Source organism: Lissotriton vulgaris, chromosome 1_1 (assembly GCF_964263255.1).
Source record: "Lissotriton vulgaris chromosome 1_1, aLisVul1.2, whole genome shotgun sequence".
NCBI classification, from domain to species: Eukaryota; Metazoa; Chordata; class Amphibia; order Caudata; family Salamandridae; genus Lissotriton; species Lissotriton vulgaris.
The window spans coordinates 436,047,355-436,073,385 of NC_141685.1; the positions used below are offsets into that span (position 1 = coordinate 436,047,355).

A 26,031-nucleotide genomic window follows, 5' to 3' on the forward strand; every position below is an offset into this window, starting at 1 on the left:
TTGGAGATTGTGAACCGATTGTTAGATTATTAACCGAAGGGTCCAGTGGTTTTGGGGGTTATTGGCACTGGGAAGTTGACAGGTCTTGTTACAGATGGGGGAGAGGGACGATCTCTATGAAATATACTTTAATTTAAAAAATCATGGTTACACTAGGCTTATCGGATGTATGGTGCACTATTCAGCCACAAGAACACGGTTTTCCATTTTATGTGGGAGTCCATAAAACATTTTGCTATCTAGACTACATTTTTCTTACCTGATTCAGAGATACACAGGGTTGCAGAAGTGCTGATTTTGGCATTCACTAATCGGATCACTCTACTGTGGAGCTAGGTATTGGCGGATAACGCACAAAGAACTTGGCTCGCGATGCCCAGTTATTTTTATCAATGGTGTCACAAGGCCAGTAAAACTCTCCATCGCTTGTGTCAAAATGTATAACTCTATAAATAAATTACATATCTTACCAAAGATGATGGCTCAATAATCTGATCTGGGGTGGCTTGGTGAGCAAAATAACGATGGATTAAATCCAGATCTGTGACTGGTGGTGAATGTTTTGCCATTGTGCAATATTCCGTCCATCAACTTGTGTGTTTTGCTGTTCACCCTGTGTGGGAAGGGGATGCCCAGACATGGGTCCTATGCTCACTAAGCCACTGGAGTCAAACTATCCTGGCTGAAGACAGCTGATAGCCAGAAACCGGTCCTAGGATACTTGATTCCGGTCCATGGAAGACATGGCTTGGCAGTTCGGGCTGGACTATTCCCATGAGATACAGGGTCAAGACTGATTTGCATATTGCCCTGTCTGAACTGGGGTGGCTTGGGGAGCAAAATAACGATGGATTAAACCCAGATCTGTGACTGGGGGTGAATGTCTTGCCATTGTGCAATAATGCGTCCATCATCTTGTGTGTTTTGCTGTTCACCCTATGTGGGAAGGGGATGCCCAGACATGGGTCCTGTGCTCACTAAGCCACTGGAGTCAAGTTATCCTGGCTGAAGACGTCTGATAGCCAGAAACCGGTCCTAAGATGCTTGATTCCGGTCCAGGAAAGACATGGCTTGGCAGTTCGGGCTGGACTGTTCCCATGAGGCACAGGGTCAAGACTGATATGGCCATGTATAACGATGGATTAAACCCGGATCTGTGACTGAGGGTGAATGTTTTGCCATTGTGCAACATTCCGTCCATCATCTTGTGTGTTTTGCTCAATAATCAAGGGGGACACAGAGTAGTGTCGATGATTCGCATATTATTATGCTAAATTATATTCACAAAATAAAAGGCTGCCTGTGACATGTAAACGATTTTCTGCTCATCCTCCTGCTACAGAGATTGACAGAAGCAGAGAAAGGACTCTTGGAAGGTGATCTTAGTATTGCAGAGCTGTCGGAGGCTCAGCACCAGTAGCAGTCTGGAAAAAAGCCAAGCCCTCATGGACTTCCAGCAGAGTTCTGTAAGATCTACACCCCCAAAGTCTTAGATTCACTTGGTGACTTGATGAATAATCATTAGAGATAGGCCAATTACCACCGGTCTTGTGTTTGGATGAGATAGTGATTATTCACAAACAGGATTACACCCAAACCTCTGCTCGTCCTACCACCCACTCTCACTCTTAAATGTCAAAGACAATATAGCTAAGAAGGCCCTTGCAAACTGACTTTCAAAAGTAATATTTTCCTTAATCCAGCTGGACCAGTACAGGTTTATGCCGGAAACTGTGTTAAAGTCCTTTCAAGAACATTATAATTTTCTCAGAAGCCAATTCTTCTGCTTCTTGCGATTACGACATGCAATTAACTCCTACATCTCAGGATTGGAAGACCTCCCTGTGTTTAGGCTCCTCCAAATGAAACTACTGTCAGAAGAATTAGAGTCCGTAGGATTACCCAAGTGTTTCGGTCTCTAGTAATCAACCCTGCCAACTCTTTTCACACACTGTGTCAGGATTGTGAACAGGATTTGGGCCCTCTTTCTGATAAGAACTGGAGGAAAGCTCGGGTGTTCTTGCAGGAATCGGGCATTGTGTTGAAGTACCAACTAATCCAACTTAACTACTTGAATAGAATATACCTTACACAGCACAAACTATGAATGATTGGTGCAGTGGACTCCCTGATGTACCTCTCATGTTGGAGCCTACTGCACAGATATGGGATGGAGTGTAATCAGCCCCTATCTGGAGGAAGTCCTGTCCTGTTGGGCTGGAACTTACAAGCAGACCCCAAACTCACCATTTTACATATAAACACAGATCTAGACACACAGAGACAAAAGATGGGTTTATTGTGGTTGGGTATACTAGTGGCAAAAAGAGACTCTGCTCACCAGAAAGAAGGCAGACTCTACCTCAGCGGAGATATGGAGGAGGGGACATGACCAATGCATGTGCATGGTAAAACCTATATATACTGCCAGAGTGTGTTCACAAAAATATTACCAAATATGGTCCCTGCATTGAGGCACTTTAATGTATTCAATTGGGCCTGTGAATGCCACAGTGGATGAAGAAATGTATGCGTAGAGAACTCTGAAACAGAAAGTGATTTGTAGACTGAATTAATAGGTGCTTTGACTCTCTGGTTTGATTGTCGATTATTACCATAATGATTGTCATGTTGTACGGTGATGGGTGGAGAAGGTTTATTACCTTTTTTTTCTTTTGGCTTTCCTTGTATCTTTTCTGTTTGTATAATAAATGCAACTCAATAAAAAAATGTATTATAAAAAACTCTAGACTCATTGGGCGTCATTTTATGAACCAGAGGGACGTTGCGAAGTCTTATGTGCGAGACTGGAAGGTTACTGTAAGTCATGTTATCCCTGATCCTGTTTACATCCTGATACTATGGATTATGTTCTACTTTTAAGCTGGTGGACATGTCTTTGCCAGATAGAAAACACAAAAAATAAAAAATAGAGTTTACGTTCTTGGGACCCAAACTGGAAAATCTTGCTCAGGTGGGATTATGCCGATTCAAAAAAGGGGGTGGTGATGAACAGAGTGTCTGAATTAAGCAGACCACTCTTACCCAGTCCAAAGATCAGGGCTTGATCCATCACCGTTATTTAGCTCACTGCACCATCCCAGCTCAGAACCTGGCTATATGCAAATTAGTCTGTCCCTGGCCCAGTGCATCATGGGAACAGGGCAGACCAAACTACCAAGCCAATTCTTCACCGGAAAGGAGACAAGCTTCCGGGGACCGGTTTCTGGCATTTCAGCCGTCGTCGGCCCGGCTTGCTTGAATCCTGATGGTGCAGTGAGCAAGGGACTCATGTCTGAGTATACCCTGCCACACCTATAGTGGCCAAAAACGATTCAAAAAAGGGGGGTGGTGATGAACAGAGTGTCTGAATTAAGCAGACCACTCTTACCCAGTCCAAAGATCAGGGCTTGATCCATCACCGCTATTTAGCTCACTGCACCATCCCAGCTCAGAACCTTGATTATGCCAGCATACAGTACTGAAATTGCGCTTGAAAGATCATAGGAGGCATCTGTTTTGTGCATACATTGTTGCATCATTCAAAATACATACTTTTAAAATGAAAACTAGAAAGGGATTCGGTTTTCCTGAATAAATACCTGCACAGAAGTTTTTAAGTATGAACATAGAGGATTTTACAGCGACCAATATCGACTAACAACCCACTGTCAGCGGCACTTTCCTAGGCCCAAACTGAAGACTTCGCCTGCGTGAACCTTTCCTGCCATTTAGAAAACCCTCAGCTGATGCCCCACAGAGATCCTGTTCTGCAGCTGTCCACCGTTGATGAACCCCTCTTCGGATCCAACCTCTCGCCTGGCCCACCGACAAGCCTGTCGACAAGGGCTTTTCTCCCACAATGTTTTAAACTTTCACCCTGGGCAAACCTGGTCCCTGTATCCGACCCACGCTCCATCATGATCACCCTTAAATTTTGAATTGACCCGGTCTAGCACAACCAGAAAACCGCACCTGGAACTTAGGGCTTTTCTGGTGCTATTTTTAATTCAAAGTTTTAAAATTCATACTTCCAGTTCTAGTTATTGCATTTTTGTTGTTTGGGTTTCATTTTATTTATTAAAATATTCTCTATGTTTCTAGACTGGTTTGGGATTGTTCTTGTGCTGTGTTTCTACTTTACTACTGATAGTGTTGCAAAAACATTTTAAACATTGCCTCTAAGTTAAGTCTAACTGGTTTGTGCCAAGCTATCAGAAGGTTAAATGCAGGTTCAATCATTTATATTTCTGGGTTAACCTGACAAATCCTGTGGTTATTTCCTGAAATGGGCTCTAAACCCCTTCAATAAAAACCCTGAGTACTTCTCAAAGGGTCGATGAGGCAATTAAAAAGGCCTATTTCTTGCACAACTGAATACATTTGACATCAGGAATGACATATTTCCTATTATTTTATGTCATTTTCTGTCTACGTGGTATTTCTGTGCATGTGTGAGGAAATTTGTGTGAAGAAAAACCTGGTATTTCCATTTACTCACGATCCGAATAGAGCTCTTTACATCGCGGGTTTTACTCTGCGATGCAAACACAACGCGGTTGTTACAATGACTGCGTTGTTACAGTGCACTACCTTTCCAACGCAAGTCGTTACAACGACTTGCGCTAGATGGCACGCTGGACTTAGGAATAGTAAGATTTACTATTCCAACTCCAGTGTGTGCAACACTAGGGAAAGTGTTGGAATAGTAAATCATACTATTCCTTATCCTAGAGCGCCATCAAGCGCAAGTCATTGTAACGACTTGCGTTGTAAAGGTAGTGCATTGTGTCAACGCAGCCGTTGTAATGACCGCGTTGTGTTTGCATCGCAGAGTAAAATCCGCAATTTAAACTTTCTGGGTGCAATTTTACCACACCCAATCACCTTCTCACAAGTAACTGGAACGTTAATCCTCTGGCCAAGCTCTGTAATATCTATAGAGAGGAATCCTGGTAGATGCGCATGGCAAATAGCAATTAAAGTGGAATGAAAAGTTGGAAAACTAAGTAATGCAACTTAAGATTATACGGTTTAGTAACCCAAGTGTTCCATTCATGTGTATACTCACCTTTCTGTTCTTCTATTACTTCACTTAGGTATCTGATCTCCTCATTGATTCGTTGTTCCAGGCTCTTTTTACCCATTCCAAAGTTCCTTAAGGCTGATAAAGCAAATCTCCTCTGTTCTTTCCAGGAATGCCCATTAGAATTAATCAACCCTGTGGTAGAAACATTGCATTACAGCTAAAAAATATATATATATATATATATATATATATTGTACATGTGAGGACTTGAAAAACAATCAACTACACACGTGTTAACTAGTCAAGCATATTTTATATGTATAGGTACGTCTTATTTGCTTTATGACGTTCTGTGCAAAAGATGTTCAGTGCTCATGGGTTAAAATATGGGAAAATAAGTGCATGCTCAAAGAAAGCAAGAGACCAGTACAGCAAGAAAACATGGTTTTACACACTTAACTATAAACGTCCACTAAGCATAATATAGACTATAATTAGCTGGTTTAACTGCTGGTGATGTCAAGGGCGTGTTAACCATTTATTGTCTATTGGTTATCTTTAGGACAGGCATTTTGAGGCTAAACAACCATATAATAAATGGAAATGGGAGTCTCTATTACAATCATAAGTGAGGGCAATTGTATCTGCTACAGACTCACAAAGCAGGGGATTGTTTATGAAAAGCAAAATGTTAATGGTCCCCATATCGGGCAGTTAATGACAGAAAAAAGAACATTGGACTGTCTGCTCTAAAGAGGGCAGATGGGTCTGCCGACTCCTAATTGAGAGGGTTGACCAAGGGTTTGTTGGAAAAGGCACTCTCTTGTTTGTGATGGACTACTCTGTCCGCCAAACTCTAAATCAGGTCCTCTGTTCTGTTATCAGTAAATGTTCTCTTGGGCAGGACCATGCTCTTTTAACCAATATCCTGGAGTAACCACTTGCCAGGAGTTTATTACTTGGGATGTACATACATCTCACTGAAACAGTCACTCCTCCACTTTCAGTTTCTCCATATGCAAATTAACTGACTGTATGGTAGGTCATCTCTCTGGCTTTTGGATAACGTTTTTCCTATAGTGCCAATAACTAGTTCTGTAAAGGCTGGGAATCATCAAAATCCAGAAATATGAGACAGCCAAAATGGTTGCTGAATGCTCATAAACAATAAATGAAAAATAGACCAGGAGCTGTGATAAGGATCAAAAGTGCCCTACTAATGATTAGTGATCCATGAGTTGCTCTACATAATAAGCAGAGAAATACTACCTCCACGAAAAATCTGGCAATTGAGATTAGTTCCTCAGATGCCAGGCTGTAACCAAGAGGATCACTATTACAAAGGACCACCAGGGGCTACTTAAAATGGGTGATAGATTGCGGTAGTGCACAGCAGGATGTTTCACTTTGTGTATTCATATTTGGATATAATTTGGTATTATATCAGTCTACACTAAGACTATAAAGGAGGCGTCCCAAGGATCATGTCACTTATCTGATTGATGTAAGTGATTTAAAAAGTTCAGGTAGCACTTGAATGCAGAGTGAAAGTCACTGTCTGTTCAGGCTTATAGTTAGGTGAACGTTTCAGTTAAAGCATAAATATATATATATTACCTACTGGCGGTTGCCAGTAGGTAGTTATAGTTAGGAGTTATTTTCCATAGGAAATCCGCAACATTTTATTTGAAATAACTTTGGCGCCGGTTGACGAATCTACGCAAAATTTTCAAACCAATGGCCAGCTCTGGTAGAGAGTGAGTAATAGATAGTAGAGAGTTAGTACTAAAGAGTAGTAGAGAGAGTAGCAGAGAGTGAGTAGTAGAGTGAGTAGTAGAGTGAGTAGTAGAGAGTGAGTAGTAGAGAGTGAGTAGTAGAGAGTAGTAGAGTGAGTAGTAGAGAATAGTAGAGTGAGTAGTAGAGTAGTAGAGAGTGAGCAGCAGAGAGAGTAGTAGAGAGTGAGTAGTAGAGTGAGTAGTAGAGTAGTAGAAAGTGAGTAGTAGAGTGAGTAGTAGAGTGAGTAGTCAAGAGTGAGTAGTAGAGTGAGTAGTAGAGTGAGTAGTAGAGCGGGAGTAGTAGAGAGTAGTAGAGAGTAGTAGAGAGAGAGTAGTAGAGTAGTAGAGAGTGAGTAGTAGAGAGAGAGTAGTAGAGTAGTAGTAGAGATAGAGTAGTATAGTTAGTAGAGCGTGAGTAGTAGAGAGAGTAGTAGAGAGTGAGTAGTAGAGAGTAGTAGAGAGTGAGTAGTAGAGAGTAGTAGAGATAGTAGTAGAGTGAGTAGTAGAGAGTAGCAGAGAGTGAGTAGTAGAGTATCAGAGAGTGAGTAGTAAAGTAGTAGAGTGAGTAGTATAGAGTGAGTAGCAGAGAGTAGTAAAGAGTGGGTAGTAGAGAGTGCGTGGTAGAGAGTAGTAGAGTTAGTAGTAGAGAGAGTAGTAGAGAATAGTAGAGAAGTAGAGAGTGGGTAGTAGAGAGCGAGTAGTAGAGAGTGAGTAGTAGAGAGTGAGTAGTAGAGAGAGAGTAGTAGAGAGTGAGTAGTAGAGAGTGAGTAGTAGAGAGTGAGTGGTAGAGAGTGACTAGTAGAGAGAGAGTAGTAGAGTGAGTAGTAGAGAGAGAGTAGTAGAGAGTGAGTAGTAGAGAGTGAGTAGTAGAGAGTAGTAGAGTGGTAGAGAGTGACTAGTAGAGAGTAGTAGAGAGTGAGTAGTAGAGAGAGAGTAGTAGAGTAGTAGAGAGTAGTCAGTCAGTGTCAGTCATTGTCAGTCAGTCATGCAGTGCCAGTCAGTCAGTGTCAGTCAATCAGTGTCAGTCAGTCAATCATTGTCAGTCAATCAGTGTCAATCAGTCAGTGTCAGCAAGAGCAGTTCTGCTGACCTGGTTCTCTGGCTCTAAAGCAGCTCTGCTGACCTGTTTCTCTCCCTCTAAAGCAGCTCTGCTGACCTGGTTTCTCTGGCTCTACTGCAGGTCTGCTGACCTGGTTCTCTGGCTCTAGAGCAGCTCCGCTGACCTGGTTCTCTGGCTCTAGAGCAGCTCTGCTGACATGGGTCTCTGGCTCTAAAGCAGCTCTGCTGACCTGGTTCTCTGGCTCTAAAGAAGCTCTACTGACGTGGTTATCTGGCTCTAGAGCAGCTCTGCTGACCTGGTGCTCTGGCTCTAAAGCAACTCTGCTGACCTGGTTCTCTGGCTCTAGAGCAGCTTTGCAGGCCTGGTTCTCTGGCTCTAAAGCAGCTGTGCTGACCTGGTTCTCTCCCTCTAAAGCACCTCTGCTGACCTGGTTTCTCTGGCTCTACAGCAGCCCTGCGGACCTGGTTCTCTGGCTATACAGCAGCTCTGCTGACCTAGTTCTTAGGCTCTAGAGCAGCTCTGCTGACCTGGTTCTCTGCCTCTACAACAACTCTGCTGCCCTGGTTCTCTGGCTCTAAAGCAGCTCTGCGGACCTGGTTCTATGGATCTAAAACAGCTCTGCTGACCTGGTTCTCTCCCTCTAAAGAGCTCTGCTGACCTGGTTCTCTGGCTCTAAAGCAGTTCTGCTGACCTGGTTCTCTCCCTCTAAAGCAGTTCTGCTGACCTGGTTTCTCTGGCTCTACAACAGCTCTACTGACCTGGTTCTCGGCCTCTAGAGCAGCTCTGCTGACCTGGGTCTCTGGTTCTAGAGCAGCTCTGCTGACCTGTTTCTTAGGCTCTAGAGCAGCTCTGCCGACCTGGTTCTCTGGCTCTACAACAGCTCTGCTGACATGATTCTTCGGCTCTAAAGCAGTTCTGCTGACCTGGCTTCTCTGGCTTTACAGCATCTCTGCTGACCTGGTTCTATGCCTCTAAAGCAGCTCTGCTAACCTGGTTCTATGGCTCTACAGCAGCTCTGCTGACCTGGGTCTCTGGCTCTATAACGGCTCTGCTGACCTGGTTCTCTGGCTCTAAAGCAGCTCTGCTGACTTGTTTCATGGCTCTAATGCATCCTGACAGAAGCATGTCCTTATCTAATCACTCTACTGAAACGTAAGTGCTTATAAACGTATCCTGCTGTCAACTACTAGCACTCTAGGAACCCAGTCACTGTCTATGCACTTGCAGAATGACTCAAGCATTTAGACAAGCAGTGGTACAGTTAAATGTGCACAATGTATGCGGTCCCTTAAGATCTTGCAGACTACTGAGTCAGTCCTGCAAAAGTCCAGGGAATAGTCATGCTTGTCTGGAATCACACTGAGTCTGTGTCCACTCCTACACTCATCCCGACAGAAGCATGTTCTTATCTAATCACTGTGCTGAAACATAAGCGCTTATAAACTTATTGTGCTGTCAACTACTAGCCCTCTAAAAACCCATTCACTGTCTATGCACTTGCAGAATGACTCAGGCATTGAGACAAGCAGTGGTACCGTGAAATGTGCACAATGTGTGCGATCCCTTAACCCCTTGCAGACTACTGAGTCACTCCTGCAAAAGTCCAGGTAATAGTCATGCTTGTCCGGAATCACACTGTGAGTCTGTGTCCACTCCTACAATCATCCTGACAGAATCATGTCCTTATCTAATCATTCTGCTGAAACATAAGTGCTTATAAACGTATCGTGCTGTCAACTACTAACACTCTAGGAACCCAGTCATGGTCTATGCGCTTGCAGAATGACTCCGGTATTGAGACAATACCTAAGCATTTATAAATTAACTGAGCACTTTGTTTGCAGCACTGTATTCATTCTAGTTGCTTGTGATGTTCTTATAGAATGACCTAGGTACCAACACAAGTACACGTACAATATTCTGTGCACAATCCCTACAAACCTCTAAGCAGATACATACTATTGGTATACTCCACTAAATACTGAAGTAGTACTCATGCAGCCTAAGATACCTCCTGTCAGTCTCATGCAGTTCGTCAATCAGCCATCCAGCACTATGTTCTTATTGTATCACTCTGGCAATACCTAAGCAGATTTACAAGCCACCCGAGCCACCAGTACGTCACTTTTGGTGTAACGTAGTGATGGCGCTGGGGACTCCTCCATATTTACAAGGAGAGGAAAAGCCACCCTAAGTGGCTTTTCCTCTCCTTGAAAACACGACCCATTCAAATGCAGCACTTTGCATTGACGGGGCGTTCCATGGGTGCTGCTGTGTCAGTTCCCACACAACACCCATGGAATAACATCTCAAGACTTACGAGAAAGTGTCAATCTGTAGATGTGATTTGGTTCTTCTTTTTTCTCTGAAAACACTGTCAATTGTTGATTTGTGCTCGGGGACAACATCTATTCTATTGCATTCTCTGTTCTTACAAAGAATTTTGGGGACAATGGTGGCCGTTTTTCCCTGGTTCCCTTGAGCCACTGATTTTGGAAAAGTACTGAGGAAGTTGGTGTTGCGCAAAATTAACTCAGCCAATGATCTGTAATTGTTCTGTAAATCTGTAGATACGCGTGAATGCATGCTGCATTCCACAGCGCACATTGAAGGAGATCAATGCCTTTAGTGATTGTTTTTGTGCAGGAAGTAGTCCCTTCCTGCACAAAAACAATCTCCCCACGACACAGATATCCTTGCACCATGGTGCAAGGGTGCCTGCGTCACTGCATGGCTGCAGCTTGTGTACCAGTGCAGAAGGAGTACAGAATTGTGAAATATTCATGTAAATATGTCACGTCCCTGTGCTTCAGAAGTGTTGCAGTGCGGTGCAGCTAAAGACCTTGCAGTGTCACGCTGCAGCACTTAATCATAGATCTGCCCCTATAAATTCACCATACAGTACTAAATCATTCTTTCAGTCAATCATGCTCTACACATACATTCAACAAAACTTTCAGACATTACCATGTAATTTATATAGTTTGTTTTTTAAACCAGATAAGGTAGTTCTGAATTTGTCGCGAATGCGCGGGAGCAGGAGTCGCAGACCGGTCCCATACCGGTCGCACACACCACAAAACATTGTACGTATATGACGTAACTGAAAAAAAAACACGCACTCGTCGCTCACCATACGCGGATCCTTCACAACTTTTCCAAGATGGCAGCTAGAATATGCGGACCCGCTACGGTAGGTACGCTTTGGGTGCACATTTCCCCAAAAAAAGAATTTGAAAACAAAAATTAAAAGATAATTTTATAAATATATTTAAATTAAAAATAAACCAAATATTTAACAATATTTCAGTTTTAAATTTATTGTAATTTTTTTGCAATTTTCATAAAAATATATGTTGATGTTTAATAAATAAAATATTTATAAATAAACAGTTAAAACTGTAGAAATTCAGTACAAAAAATAGGTGTAACTACTATTGCACATAAAAATTAGCACTTAACCCTTTCACCGCTGCCGCGATTTTACGGCTCTGCGGTAAACAAAAGAACAGGGTGGGGCCGTGACGAACCCCAGCCGTCATCAGCACACGCCCACCGCGGGGCGTGATGGCTGAGGTTCGTCACCAGCATGGGAGGGGTTAAAAAACCTTTGAAATTCACTGAAAAAACCATATGTTTCTAAGACGTTATAGTTAGGAATTTGCATTTAAAAAACCTTTGAAATTCACTGAAAAAAACTTACGTTTCAGAGATGTTATAGTTAGGAATTTGCATTTAAAAGACCTTTGAAATTCACTGAAAAAACCATAGGTTTCATGAGTGTTATAGTTAGCTGGACATTTTACTCGTACAAAAGCATAGAAATTCCTCTGTTATAGTTAGTTGTGCTAACTATAACTCGCGTGGCCACAATGCACTGCTGATGAGGTCACATATTACATCATTCATGACATGGTCAGTGATATCACTGGTGACATCACTGGTTACATCTCAAATGACATTATACAGTGAATGTGGCTTTGTGGGGTATATATATATATATAATAGATATTTAAATTTCAATCTATATTGAAGATTGAGTGGATATATAAATGTCTGGAATGGAGGATTTACTAGCTGTCTGACTGTTTAAGGGAGTAATTAAATGTGTCCCACAAAACATATGGGTTAGTAACCAAACTATGTGAATGTGAGTATCACTGTCTCTGTTGTTGTATAACCTGCTGCATCAATTGGTCACTAACTACATGAGTGTTTATATTAGTTAATAATTAATTGGCTGAGTATTTGTAAGGGAGACTTAGTGTATCTCTGGTTGGGTGTCGGAGTTGTAACTGTATGCATAGATGTATGATGGCTGATTGTCTAGGCATATGGGTTTAGGAGGGTTTGTTTGGGTGTCTGAGTGTGTTTATTTGTGTGTTGATAAGTGAATATATGTGTCAGGGGTACATCTCCAATAAAGTAGAAAAATAAAAGGCATTGTATATGAGAGTTGGTGTACATATAATAAAGTATACGTAAGAGTCAGTGATTGTGAGAGTAACTGTATGAATGAGTGTATACTTGCAATAGTTTTTTTTTACCATAGTAACTATGATTTACTATGTGCATGTATAAATCAGGTGCTGTGTGTATAACTGTGTAGGTGAGTAAATGTAAGTGTGATTGATTCTTTTCATGAGTTAGTAGCATCACTGCATAACCGACTAGGATGACTGCTGATGTGTCAATGTCTATATAGGTGTATGAGTACATTTGATAGTATTACCATTGATCAGTGACTGCATGTATAAGTGATTCTGTGGGTGAATGGACAGTTGTGTGTGTAGACTTAGGAATCAGTGAGTACGTACGTAGTAACTGGTATGTGTGTGTCAATGCTTTCAAATATAGTACTCTGAGTGATCAAAGGTTATACTAGTGTGTGATTAGGTGTATCAGATTGTCACGTGGATGATGCCATCAGTGATGTCATCAGTGATGTCATTTGAGATGTCATCAGTGATGTCACTGACCATGTCATGAATGATGTAATATGTGAAATGAGCAGCAGTGCATTGTGGGCGCGCAAGCTATAGTTAGCACAACTAACTATAACAGAGGAATTTCTATGGTTTTGTACGAGTGAAATGTCCAGCTAACTATAACAATCATGAAACTTATGGTTTTTTCAGTGAATTTCAAAGGTTTTTTAAATGCTAATTCCTAACTATAACATCTCTGAAACATATGTTTTTTTGTGATTATATATATATATATATATATTCACTGAAAAAAACATAGGTTTCACACCAGTTATAGTTACCTGGAAATTTTACTGGCATAAAACCATTGAAATTCCCACGTTATAGTTAGTTGGACTCACTATAACTTGCGTGTGCAATGCACTGCTGATGACATCACATATTACATCACTCATGACATGGTCAGTGACATCACTCATGACATCACTGATGACACCATCCAGTGAATGTGTGCCTTTCTGAAAAATAAACATGTTTTATATATGTATATGTTAAGGTCAATGGAAGAATAAATGTTTAAATAAGTGTCTTAATGGATGTTTTTTTTTTAAATGATTGGTTAACTGGCTTATTAAGTGTATCATAGTGAATACATATATTAGCGAGTATTGTTTAAATATTTAAATGTTTGTATCAGTGTTTCACTTTGTGTATAAGTGGGTGCATGTATTGGTGAGTAGCTACATGTGTGTTTCTATGGCTTATTAGATGTTTTTTATAGTATCAGTATAAATGTCTGTATGATTTGGTGGGGGTGTTACTTAGCACACAGATGCATCAATGACTGACTCACTGTTTGTATGTGTTTTGAAAACAGCATATGTGCCGGACTGTATGGGTGAGTGAGTGTGTATATGTATGTGTTAGTAAGTTAATGACTGTCTTACTAGTGTCTTTATCAGTAACTACATATGTTTTAATCTAGTATATGTGAGTATTGGTGTATATAAGTGAGTATATGTGAGAGTCAGACATTGAAAGAGTTCTTGTTTAAATAAGTATGTTTCTCTATAAGTGATTGTTTAAGAGAGTAAGTATGTGTAAGTTTCCTTAGATGTAAGGTGGTAGTGTGTGTATAGCTGTATATGCAAAAAAATGGATGTTCAATATTTTATTTGCATGTGTGAATATGTGTGTGAGCAACTTATGGAAGACTGTCGGTGTGTTAACGGATGTATAGGTGTCTCACTACATATGATGAGTGAGTGTATGTATGACTGACTATATCGAACTGTTGGTGAATGAGTGGATGTGTATGTAAATGGTGGAATTACTGAATTAGTTGTTGTAAGTGGTATAGGTATCTCCACTTTTTTGAAAATGTTAGTTTCTATTTTTTAATATTTGTTTCAAGTGTTACTTTACAGTGAAAGGAGGTCAGTCTCTCTGTCACAAGGATGGTGTCATCAGTGATGTCATGAGTGATGTCACTGACCACGTCATGAGTGATGTAATATGTGATGTCATCAGCAGTGCATTGCACGCGCAAGTTATAGTGAGTCCAACTAACTATAACGTGGGAATTGAAGAGGTGTCTGTAGGGCAGCGCTGCCCGCTGGCTCAGTCCTACCGTACGGTCCAGCTGGTCTTTAAAATGAGACAGAGATGAGACTGAATGAGGTCAGAGATCACATCATTAAGCAAGGCAATATCATTTGTTCGCACCTGCGCAGCCAGTTTGAAGCACCCAATCCCTCTTGCTGCATCACGCTCAATTGGAGGCCTTGTGCAACCAGGCCGCTCTGCTTACCTGCTGTCATTGTTGTGTGAGCAAACACTACGGGCCGCAGTGCTCACAATTCAGATGGAGTGTTGATTGCAGGAGAGGGTACACCTCATGGATCCATTTTTGTAGATGACAGGCAGTAGGGCTCACAATTTAGAGCCCGTGTTGATTGCCAGGATGGTGTACACCTCATGGATCCCTTTTTTTTTTATTGCGCATTGTGCTATGCGAGGTGGATGCGGCATATTGTTTGAGGTAGTGTGGGAGAAGGGGAACGTGTGGCGTCGTGGTTATCCTATTTATACGTACGCAAAGTGGGCAGGGCTAGCGTACGCAAGGGCAGCATATGGGTGTGAATAATTATTCCGGGGACTTAGGCGTTGTTCAGTTCCTGCCTGGCCAGCAAGTGTACTTATGTGTGTTTATTTTGTAGTTTTAACCTTGCAGAGTGTGCAATTTAGATTAGTGTAACATGTGTCGGGAGGGCGGAAACTATTGTTAATGAGATGGCATGTGATCTAGGATGTGCAGTCTGCCCGTGGCTGATGATACTCCTTAGAGCCACCAATACCCAGGACGAAAGGCAGCACAATAATGTCACACACACACACACACACACACACACACACACCAGGGGCATCTCCCACCCAATCTCCCCCCATTCTCAGTCCCCACTACCTCACCTGCACCCCCGCCACCCCTAGCCTACACTCATCCCTCAACTTCCCTCCCCCTCCTACCACTTACTCCCGGCCCAATAACACCAACCCCCTTACTAATCCAATCACACCCCTCCCCCAACTTTCCTACCCCTCCTACCACCAACCCCCTCACTTATACCACCAACCTCCTCCCTACTTCAACCACACACCTCCCCCCCAACCTACCTCCCCTTCCGAACACCAACTCACTCAGTAATACCAACAACCCCTGCACTAACACCACCACACCCCTCCCCCTCCACTCCAGTACCCTAGACACTTACTCACCCTCAGTGCCCATCCCCAACACCTTTCCCAATCCCACGCTGGACATGATTATGTCCACCCTCCTCCGAGGCAAAGAAGATCTTCACACCCTCAAAGAGTTACTCTTCATACACCCCAGACACCCCCTACCCACCACCCATTCCCCGCATAACAAGTCCCCCACCCATCCTACTCACCCTCTCACTCAAAACTCCCCATACTGGACCTCAATCCCCGCTCGCAATCCCACCTACCAGTCCCGACGCACCATCAATCCTCTTTTTGACCACGACATACGCACACTCCTCCGCTCATACGACCCAGTTCCCCAAAACCACATAGCCACCACACACCTTTCCATCCCCACGATTCATTCAAACCCCCTTAGGCACTCCACACAAAACAACAGAGGCTCCGTACCTAATAAGCTTAAACAAATCCCCCTCACTCTAGAACCCTCTACCACCCTTTTCACCCCCAGACTCAAGTGCACACTACTCAACTGCAGATCGGCCCCTAGACACTCCTCCGACATCGCTGATCTCATCAAAACACTGGACCTTGACCTAACCATTGTGACTGAAACCTGGTTAACTGAATCTTCTACACCTATCATGGACATTCCAGTTCCCCCCAACTACCACATCATTAGACTTGACAGGTCCGGCAAGACAGGCGGTGGAATCGCGCGTATTTATAGGAGCAACCTCTCAGTTACTAGAGTCACCTCCCCCTCTCTTACCTCCTGTGAATACATCTGCCTCGATGTCATCAGCGAGGGCAAACCTGTATGCTCTCTACAGGTCATATACCACTCTCCTGGGGACAACCTCATCTTCACCCAACAATTCATGGACACGATCTCAACCAATTCCGGACGGCAAAACACTCAAATTTTCTTTGGTAATTTCAATCTCCATTGGAACGACCCAATGACGCGGTGGTAAATAGTCTAAAAAATGTCCTCAACGCTCTTGACCTCACCCAATTCTGCAACAGCCCGACCCACGACAAAGGCTCGATCCTCGACCTTATCATCTCCAAAGAGGACTCTACCCAACTTGGGTCAATCCAGCCCTGTGACTGGTCAGACCACCATATTATCACATTCTTCATCAATGAAAAAGTTCAATTTAACCCGGCTCAATCCTCCAAATCCAAGGTCTGGAAAAGGGACCTGGAGAAACTCAACCCCAACTCTTTACCTTCCCACAGCTGCAATCTCCTCCTTCCCCCTACCGGTGCCTCTGTTCAATCTCTGACCGACCACTACCTCAACTCCATGACTTCAATAATCAATGAGGCCGCCCCCTTGCAACTGAAAAGAATCTCCACTAAGAATTCTAACCCATGGTACGATGGTAGACTCAACGAAGATAGACGGGCCATGCGAATGGCAGAGCGCACTTGGAGATCAGCCCCTTCGGCACTGCACCTTAAAACTCTTAAGAAAAAGAGAAATGCCTACTTTAGGAAAATCAAGCGCTCAAAATCAGATTTCTTCAGCCTCCAGCTCGACCAAGCAAAAAAACGGCCAAGAAAACTGTTTAAACTAATCAAAACACAATCCAAGGAACAACCCCAACAATCACATAGCACAATGGGCAATATACCATCCTGTGAAGACTTCTCTGCTTTCTTTAAGCTAAAGACTGATAACATAAGGAGCGATTTCCTCAATGACGTAAACCTCTACTCCAGCCCCCACAGTATAACACCCACTGAACCAAAAAACAATGCTGCATGGTCTTCCTTTGACACCTACTCAGAAGAAACAATTGTCAAACTGCTCGGTAACTTGAAACCCTCTAATCACCCCACAGACCCCCTTCCTGCTAACGCTGTAAAAGACTTCATCCCATTGCTCCTCCCATTTTGGACCAAAATTATTAACAGTTCACTTCAACAAGGACTCATCCCGTACTCCCTCAAAGTGGGACAAGTCACGCCTATACTCAAGAAACCAACAACTGACCCTACTGACCTAAACAATCATCGTCCTATTACCAATATCCCCACCCTGGCCAAACTGTTGGAAAAATGTGTACAACTCCAATTAACAAAACACATTGATCAGTTTGACCTCCTCAACCCCCATCAATCAGGCTTCCGAGCAGGACACAGTACGGAAACTGCTATGACACACATAAGTGAGGACGCCCTCCAAATTCTTGATCAAAACGATACCTGCCCCCTCATCCTACTTGATCTCTCCTCAGCATTTGACACCGTCAAACATGAGAACTTACTTGAGCTGTTAAACACCAGAATGGGTCTATCTGGGACTGTGCTCAAGTGGTTCACTTCCTTCCTGCAAAACCGGTCTCAGAAATTCAAGAGCAACAACTTGATGTCCCCACCTGTGCCGGTAACATTAGGTGTCCCACAAGGATCTTCCCTATCCCCAACTTTGTTCAACCTAGTCATGGAGCCTCTCACCACCTTGTTACAAGCATCTAATGTACACTTTCACATGTACGCCGACGACACCCAACTATATCTCAAATTACAATCCCCCGAAGACATCAAACTTCTGAACTCAACGCTCAGAAACACCCAATCATGGCTTGCCGATAATCACCTCAAACTCAATGCTCTGAAAACTGAGTTCCTTCTGATCTCACCTCCCGCGAAAATCTCCACCACTCAAACTTGGTTTTAACACCTAACTCAATGTCCAACCTACCATCGTGGACTCCGCGAAATCCTTAGGCATAACTCTTGACGCCAATCTCAACATGCAGCCATATATCAGCAAGGCAACTAAGGGAGCTAATCTCCAAATCAATACTTTGAGGAAACTTAAACCCTTCCTCCCAGCCAAGGACTTCCAAATTGCAGTACAAGCCCTAGTCATTCCTCTCATAGACTACGGAAGCGTCGCACTCTGCGGACTCCCCTATCAACAACCGCACCCGTAAGAGCCTCTATGAACGCTGCAGCGAGACTTATCACTGGATCAAAAAAACAAACACTCACATATTTCCCCTGACTTAAAATCCCTGAACTGGCTGCCTTTTGAAGCCAGAATACATCTGAAAATTGCCTGCATGACACACATGGCTGTACACCACAACTCACCCAGCTACCTCACTCAGAAGTTGACAATATCAGGTGGCTCAATAACCACTAGAAGCACAAAAAATCTTCTTCTGAAACCTCAAAGATTCCGGAAGGAAAAAACGTATAAACGCTCCTTTTCAGGAATGGCACCCAGGATCTGGAATGCACTCCCTCCAGAAACCAGGCTTATCTCCTCCATGGCATTTTTTAAGAAAAAAGTAAAAGCTATCCTCATGGCTAAATTCACCTGAACTTTTACTATGGATCTACTTGAGACTCTGCACCTATTTGTACTATTTGTTTATCTGATGGTCTATTTGTACTATTTGTTTATCTGATTGACTATGCTCCTTCATGTACCTACCCTATTTTGCTACTCATTTATTACCTACATTTATTCTGTGCTCAAAAGTCTGTTAGTCTCTCTCTTGTTTTTCTTACCCCTTGTTTTCGTAAAGTGCTCGGATGTCTGTAAAGATCTTGTTTACGCTATATGAAACTTTCAAAAATAAATGCATGGCAATCACACGTGGAAGGCTAAAGTACAGAGCATGAATATTGAGCAAGATGATCGCTGCATGTAGCGTGTAGTATAAGATATGTGTATACAGTAAAACACTTTTCAAAGAAGCTTTCTAAGTAGAAGAGGTGTCTCTCATCAAACGCTGTAGAGAGAATGAGTAAAATGGCTGGGGTGTACAACTGTTACAATGGGAAATGTTATGAATCAATCAATTTTGTTTTTAAGGTAACATGACAATCGCGCACCGAGCGCGCAAGGAGGCCACACCCGACGTGATTTTGACAAAATATATTTATAATAATATAAGTTTATTACAGTTAGAAATATATAAATGTTTAAAATAATTTCGATTTTCGCATACTCTCATATAATGTTTAAAGTTATTTGGATATACTTTTGAGACAAAAAAAAGGAATGGCGTACCTGGTACGATACCATATGTCTGTGATGTAACACAGGGCCTGGCAGCGTGTACTCATTGAATACGCGAGGCGCAGCAGGGGCGACCCCATACATACATGACGTAACGCGTGGCTAGGTACTGCGTACCCATCGGATGTCAAAGTAGTACCTGGAGTGACTTCATGTGTATATGATGTTACGTGGGACGCGGTGCCACAAACTCGTCTGATAGGAAAGGCGCATCATTTACGAGTTTAGCAATATGGCGTACAGGATTTGTGTGGTGGTGGAGTTTGGTACGCTACTGGTATGGGAGTGCAGTTTTCTCCCCCAAAAAAATATATACATATTTTTTGGGAAAGATATAAAACATTACATGATTTTTACAGTTAAAAAAGAAGTACAATAGAGTTCTAAAATATTTAAATATATATTAGAAAAAATATAGGTTTTATAAATATTAAATTATGAAATTAACATTTAGAAAACCTTTGAAATTCACTGAAAAAGCCATAGGTTTTGCAGACGTCATAGTTACGAATTAGCACTTAAAAAACCTTAGAAATTCACTAAAAAAACATAGGTTTCTGGGATGTTATAGTTAGTTGAACATTTGACTCTTATAAAACCAGAGAAATTCGCCTGTTATAGTTAGTTGAGCTAACTATAACTTGTGCGCCCGCAATGCACTGCTGATGATGTCACATATTACATCACTCATGACATGGTCAGTGACATCATTGGTGACATCACTGATATCTCAAATGACATCACTGATGACATCACTCATGACATCATCCACGTGACAATCTGATGCACATACTGATGCTCTAATGTAAACATTGATACACCGGGGAGTCAAATTGTGCAGATATATTCTGATGTCTGAATGTTGCTTACTATATGAAAAAATCTTGCGAGAAAGAACCTTCCCATCCTGTGTGGCAGTGGATGTTTCATGAGACTTGGATGTTACAGCTATATTACGGGGGATTTGTTGAGTCTGTGTAATAGCAGACTCCACAATTTCTTTGGAATATCCCCTTGCCAAGAATCTCAATTTACTGGCTTCTTGTGCAGCCGCACATTCAGCCTCTGAACTACATATCCGTCTAATCCGCAGCATCTCCCCATAGGGGATGCTGCGGATAAGATGGTGCGGATGGTGACTAGCCGCATGTAGGATCGTGTTGCCAGCTGTAGGTTTCCTGTAAAGTTTAGTGGCTAAGATGTTATTGTCCACATAAACGTGCATGTCTAGGAAACAGATGGAGGCTGCATGAATATGAGATGTAAATTTTAAGTTCAGATTGTTGTCATTAAGTGTCCTGAAAAATTCCTTAGCAGTTGTTTCTGTCCCCCACCAGAAAAAAAACAGATCATCTATATAGCGGAGGTACATGATGATGTTCTGTTCCATGATGACTCTGAGTTGCTGCGTAAGGACCCGTTCCTCCCATAGTCCCATGTGCAAACATGCGTAACTAGGGGAGAAACAGGCCCCCATCGCAACACCTAGTCTGTTGGAATATTTGATTATTGAATACAAAGAAGTTTTGCTCCAAACACATTTTTATCATGGAGAGTAACATCTTATTGTGAGCTACACAATGCATTGGACGTTTGTCAAGAAAATATTCTATGGCCTTCAGCCCATCCCGATGCCCAATGGAAGTATAAAGGGCTTATACATCTAAAGTCATTAGTAACATTTCAGGGTCCCATTGAACAAGGTCAATCTTCCGGATAAAATCCGAGGTGTCTTGAACATAGGATTTTAATCCTCTAACCCAGTCTTGTAGGAAAAAGTCAAATGTACTTGGAAACATTTTCCAAAGAGCTGTTGATGGCCGAAATTATCGGTCTCCCCGGGGATTTGAGGAGTCCTTATGAATTTCAGGAATTAAATAGAAATTGGGGATTACCGGATGTTATTTTTTTAGAAAACGAAATTCATCTTCTGATAGTAACCCTGCACTCCTCCAGGCCTGGAGTTTCGTATGTTGATCAACACATGCCGCTTTAACTATTTGCATGTTGCTCTTCTTATAGCATGAATTGTCCCCCAATTGTGACTCTGCTTCAGCCAGGTAGAGACTGCGGGTCCAAAAAACTACGTTTCCACCCTAATCAGCTTGCCGCACTAAGATGTTATTATTAGAGTCTAACTTCTTAATCAGCTGTGCATAGCAACGATTTTGCTTGCTGATAACCTGCCTTTTTCTGTTGGTGGATGTGTAGAGCTTTTTAAGGTCCTGTACTACCAAGTCATGATAAACATCAATATTATCATGGATCATGATTGGCTGGAATGTAGACTTTGGTTTAAATGGGGTTGAACATATATTCATAACATCAGGCCGTGTTTTCTCCGCCTCATTTGGATCCCCTTCTGTTTCTTTTTGGAGAGCCCAAATTTCTTCAAATGCCTCATGATCTCCCACAGTTATAAGAGATGGACTTTTAGTGGCCTCAGATGGCCTCTTTTTCTTTGGTGCCAGGTAATGAAACTTACTAAGTTTGAGTTTTCTTATCAATCTGAAAGTGTCCATTCGGGTGTCTGCATAATTAAAATTACAGGGGGACAATAAGAAAGCCCCAATTTGAGAACTGATTTCTTCCCTTCAGATAATTCTAACTCCGTTAGATTAATTACTGCATTGGAGTTGCTGTCTTGGCTGTAGAGCGGGTTTGGAAGCGTTTCCACCTTTCCCTTGCTGGTGTCTTGACCATATTGCCCCCTTCTTTTGTTGCTTCTGCGCCTTAGGCTTCGTTATAGTTTTGCCTTTGGTTAGGTTGCCAGCCAGCACTCGGGCGCAAGGTATCTCTTCGATCCTGGCAGAGGCAATTTACCTCCTCTGCCAGGGATAGTTTGGTAAACCCCAACCGGTGCGATGTAGCATCGTCTCCTGGCTCACTTTCAGCAGCTGAGCTAACATCTGAGGCTGATACTGACACTGACATCATATCCCTCATTATTTTATGTTGTGCATTGTTAGTTCTTGCTTTTACTGCATCATAACGGTGTGCGAAAGTGAAGACTTACCTGTTAAGATAATCCAACCGGTCTCTCCCAAACTTGTAGGTTTTTCTTTTTTTAATCACTTCCTCATCCTTTTCAAGTCTAGCCATCATATCATCTCGAAATTTGGTCGTTTGATCATTTTTCCCCAATTTGGAAATGTCAGCCTCCAATTTTTCAATCTCAATCTGTAATTTTGCCCGGTCACTTTCAGCATATTTAATTAATATCGTCATCAGTTTACTTGACAATTCCAAATTGGTTTCAGCCCTTTCTGTCAACATTGCAGGGTCGGGTTTCTCGTAACTAGTGGCCAGAGTGATGCGTAGTCCCCGGGGCACCCTTCCGACCTGTACATACCGGGATAGGGACTGGTGCTCCCGCCACTTGGATTGTTCAGAGCGCATACGCTTTTCCAGCCTCTTGAACAAATCCCGAGTGGTGTTATTGCTGGTAACTGTATGTGCTGTTTGAATTGCGGAAATTGATTCCTCAGCCGGGGAATCCAAAAACATAGTCTCTGCCGCCTCTTCTCGTTCACGCAACACGTTTGCGGACATTGTGGCAATACGGCTGTGAGCTCAAATAGCTCGACACTCTGATACGGCCACTGGCACGCTGCAAACCTCTCCAGCCAGACGCTGTGCACACTCCTTACCGGTCACTTCGCAGCCATTCCACCTCTGCTTCGACTACCGGCACTGGCTCCCGTCAACGGACACGGAACACTCCGGTTCCAGCAAACGGGTGGAACATGTGGCTTCTGCGGCTTTCTCCTCGCCGGAGTATGTAAATCCTCTTCCGGGTGAACAGAAAAGGGTGGTGCTTCCTGCCGCGTTGCCCAAAAACCAAAGGAGGGGTTCTGCTTGTACCTCGGAAGCTGCTTCGGTTCAAAAGTATGAAGGTAAATCGTCACCGGGACAAGGCTCCTGCCCTTCTTGAAAATGACAAAAAGCAGACCCAAAGTAAAGTGCTTTAATCAGAGTGTTTAATTGTCAGCCAGCCAGCCAGCCGCCATAACGCGGTTCGCTTCCAACGAAGCTTGATCACATGGCAAGTTGCGTTTGGCGCAGACCAGTATTTAAAGTGCTAGTACGAGATCTGTCAGAGCCCAATAGACAACGACATAGAAGAAATACTTTAAAGTAGTTATTAGTGACCTTCATATAATCAACAGATCCACAGGGCTGATATATAAATAATGAATAAATAGTACAAAATCATTCAAAATTCATAATATCACATCAATTGTTAAAAAAAATCATGTTAGATTTTTTTTTAAAAAGGAAATTTTTAAACCAGCAAATATATAAAGTGCACACATGCAGAATACAGATCAATGCTACAGACCTTTGAACATATTATATTCATAAAATATATATATATATACATACATATATGCTCGAAACGCGTCGCAGAGAGGAAGTCTAAATAAAACATCTACCTGCCACAGAGCTGTGTGGTCCGTCTCTCTCTTTTTCGCCCGAAGTGAAAGTTTTGGAGAGATTGTTGCTATATATATATATATCTATATCTATATATATTTCCACACCTCCTCCGAGGTAGCCGGGACACCAGGACAGGGTGCGCCCAAGGGTCGGAGGTTGCCCTCTCATATAAATCCAAGTTCACAAGCGCAAAAGAAATTGCTGGCACACTCCACTCCAAAAAAGCATGTTACCACTCCATTATCAGTTGCTGGAAAAACGGGTTTATTGTTCCATAATATTCAGCATGGTATAATGAGCTAGATGGAAAAACCCAACGCGTTTCGACGACAAACTCGTCTTTTTCCAGCAACTGATCATTACTGAAGAAGGCAGAGTGCCGAAAGCGCATTTTGAGAAAATAAACAACTGTGAATTTACCCTGTGAGTGCTGCTTCCTGATTCCCGTTTGATTGCGGAGAGGGACTTTGGAGCTGATATATAAAGTGACAGTTCATGTGAATTCAATCGAGCACATGACATAAAATATCATGAAATTGGAAGACATACTTTCACTTTTTGCATCATAACGAACAATACATGTTAAATACACAATGTATGATATTTATTGATTCGCACCCACCTTCCGAGTTGAGATCATCTTAAAAAACATTAATTAAAGAAACTGGAAATGCGGAAAACAAAGGACACCTGTTGTTAAAATACGTCAGTGTATCCTGTTTCCAACCTACAGTCTCCGGTTACTGATAGTTGACGTAATGTAACATGTGTCACATGCTTAGAGACCAACAACCTCTACCTGTGATTCCTCCATAAAGTGCAAATGTGCAAAATCGTGTATTTTAACATAAAACTTGAAAATCATTTGAGCTATCCACTCAGTGACAGTGTAACTGTTGCTTATCCAGAGATGTGATGCGGTGGTCTGGGCAGTTTTGGGGTGACCTGGGATCCACATGTATTATTTTGGAATTGATCTCCAGGTATATTGTCTTATGCCCCCATATAACTTGTGCACTACCAGAAAATAAACCACGTATGTATCTGCTCGTTCTTGAGAGATACACAGTATGACAAGGTTTTGAAGCAAGAATTAGTCTAAAATCGAGCAAGGGCTAAAAACACAACAAATAATGGAGTACCCTAGATAAAATGATCCAAACTTAGTAGTTATAGGTGACCTTCATATAATCAAAAGATCCACATATATATATGCTCAAAACGTGTGGTCCATCTCTCTCTTTTTCGCCCGAAGTGAAAGTTTTGGAGAGAGTGCTTGTTGCTATATCTATCTATCTATCTATCTATCTATTATATATATATATATATATATATATATATATATATATATATATATATATATATATATATATGTCACTGACCATGTCATGAATGATGTAATATGTGACATCATCAGCAGTGGATTGAGGGTGCGCGAAATATGGTTAGTACAACTAACTATATAGGAGCAATTTCAGTGGTTTTTTAATTGCTAATTCCTAACTATATAAGGCCTGAAACCTATGGTTTTTTAAGTGAATTTGCAAGGTTTTTTAAATGCTAATTCCTAACTATATCAGGCCTGAAAGCTATATTTTTTTCAATAAATTTGAAAGGTTTTGTAAATGCTAATTCTATTAGCGGATAACGTTTATATATGTTATTATCCTTCTGGGTCAACCTGAGCAGCCATCTTGTTTCTCAGGTGAAGTGAGGCACAAGAGAGCACAAAACAAGAGTGGAAAACGCGAAAAGGGGGCAGGGTTGAGACCCCCTGACCCCCTAGCCCTTCTCAGGGGGTCCAAGAAGGACCACCAAGTGCAACAAAAATTGACTTTTTTTTTTTCAATCGCGGGGTACGCGCACGGTACGCGTACCGTACGCGTACGGTGCGCGTACCCTGCGTTTTTTTTTTTTTTGCCCTTGCCCTTGGGGGTCCTTTTGGGACCCCCTGAGAAGGGCTAGAGGGTTGGGGGGGTCTCTACCCTGCCCCCTTTTCGTGTTTTCCACTCTTGTTTTCGGCTCTC

At 42.3% G+C, this 26,031-nt stretch overlaps 1 protein-coding gene across 3 annotated transcripts in view; it reads right to left on the reverse strand.

The window, feature by feature from the left end:
* The window catches only part of LOC147747314 (cytochrome P450 2J2-like), a 389,228-nt gene that overhangs the window by 220,465 nt on the left and 142,732 nt on the right, over nt 1-26,031 (reverse strand). For 2 of the 3 annotated variants that reach the window (XM_086953076.1, XM_086953068.1), the window contains exon 3: nt 5,072-5,221. The exons of the other annotated variant lie outside the window; for it this stretch is intronic. In XM_086953076.1, the coding sequence (XP_086809202.1) occupies nt 5,072-5,221 (150 nt within the window). The remainder of the gene's footprint in view (nt 1-5,071; nt 5,222-26,031) is intronic. 3 annotated transcript variants of the gene reach the window in all.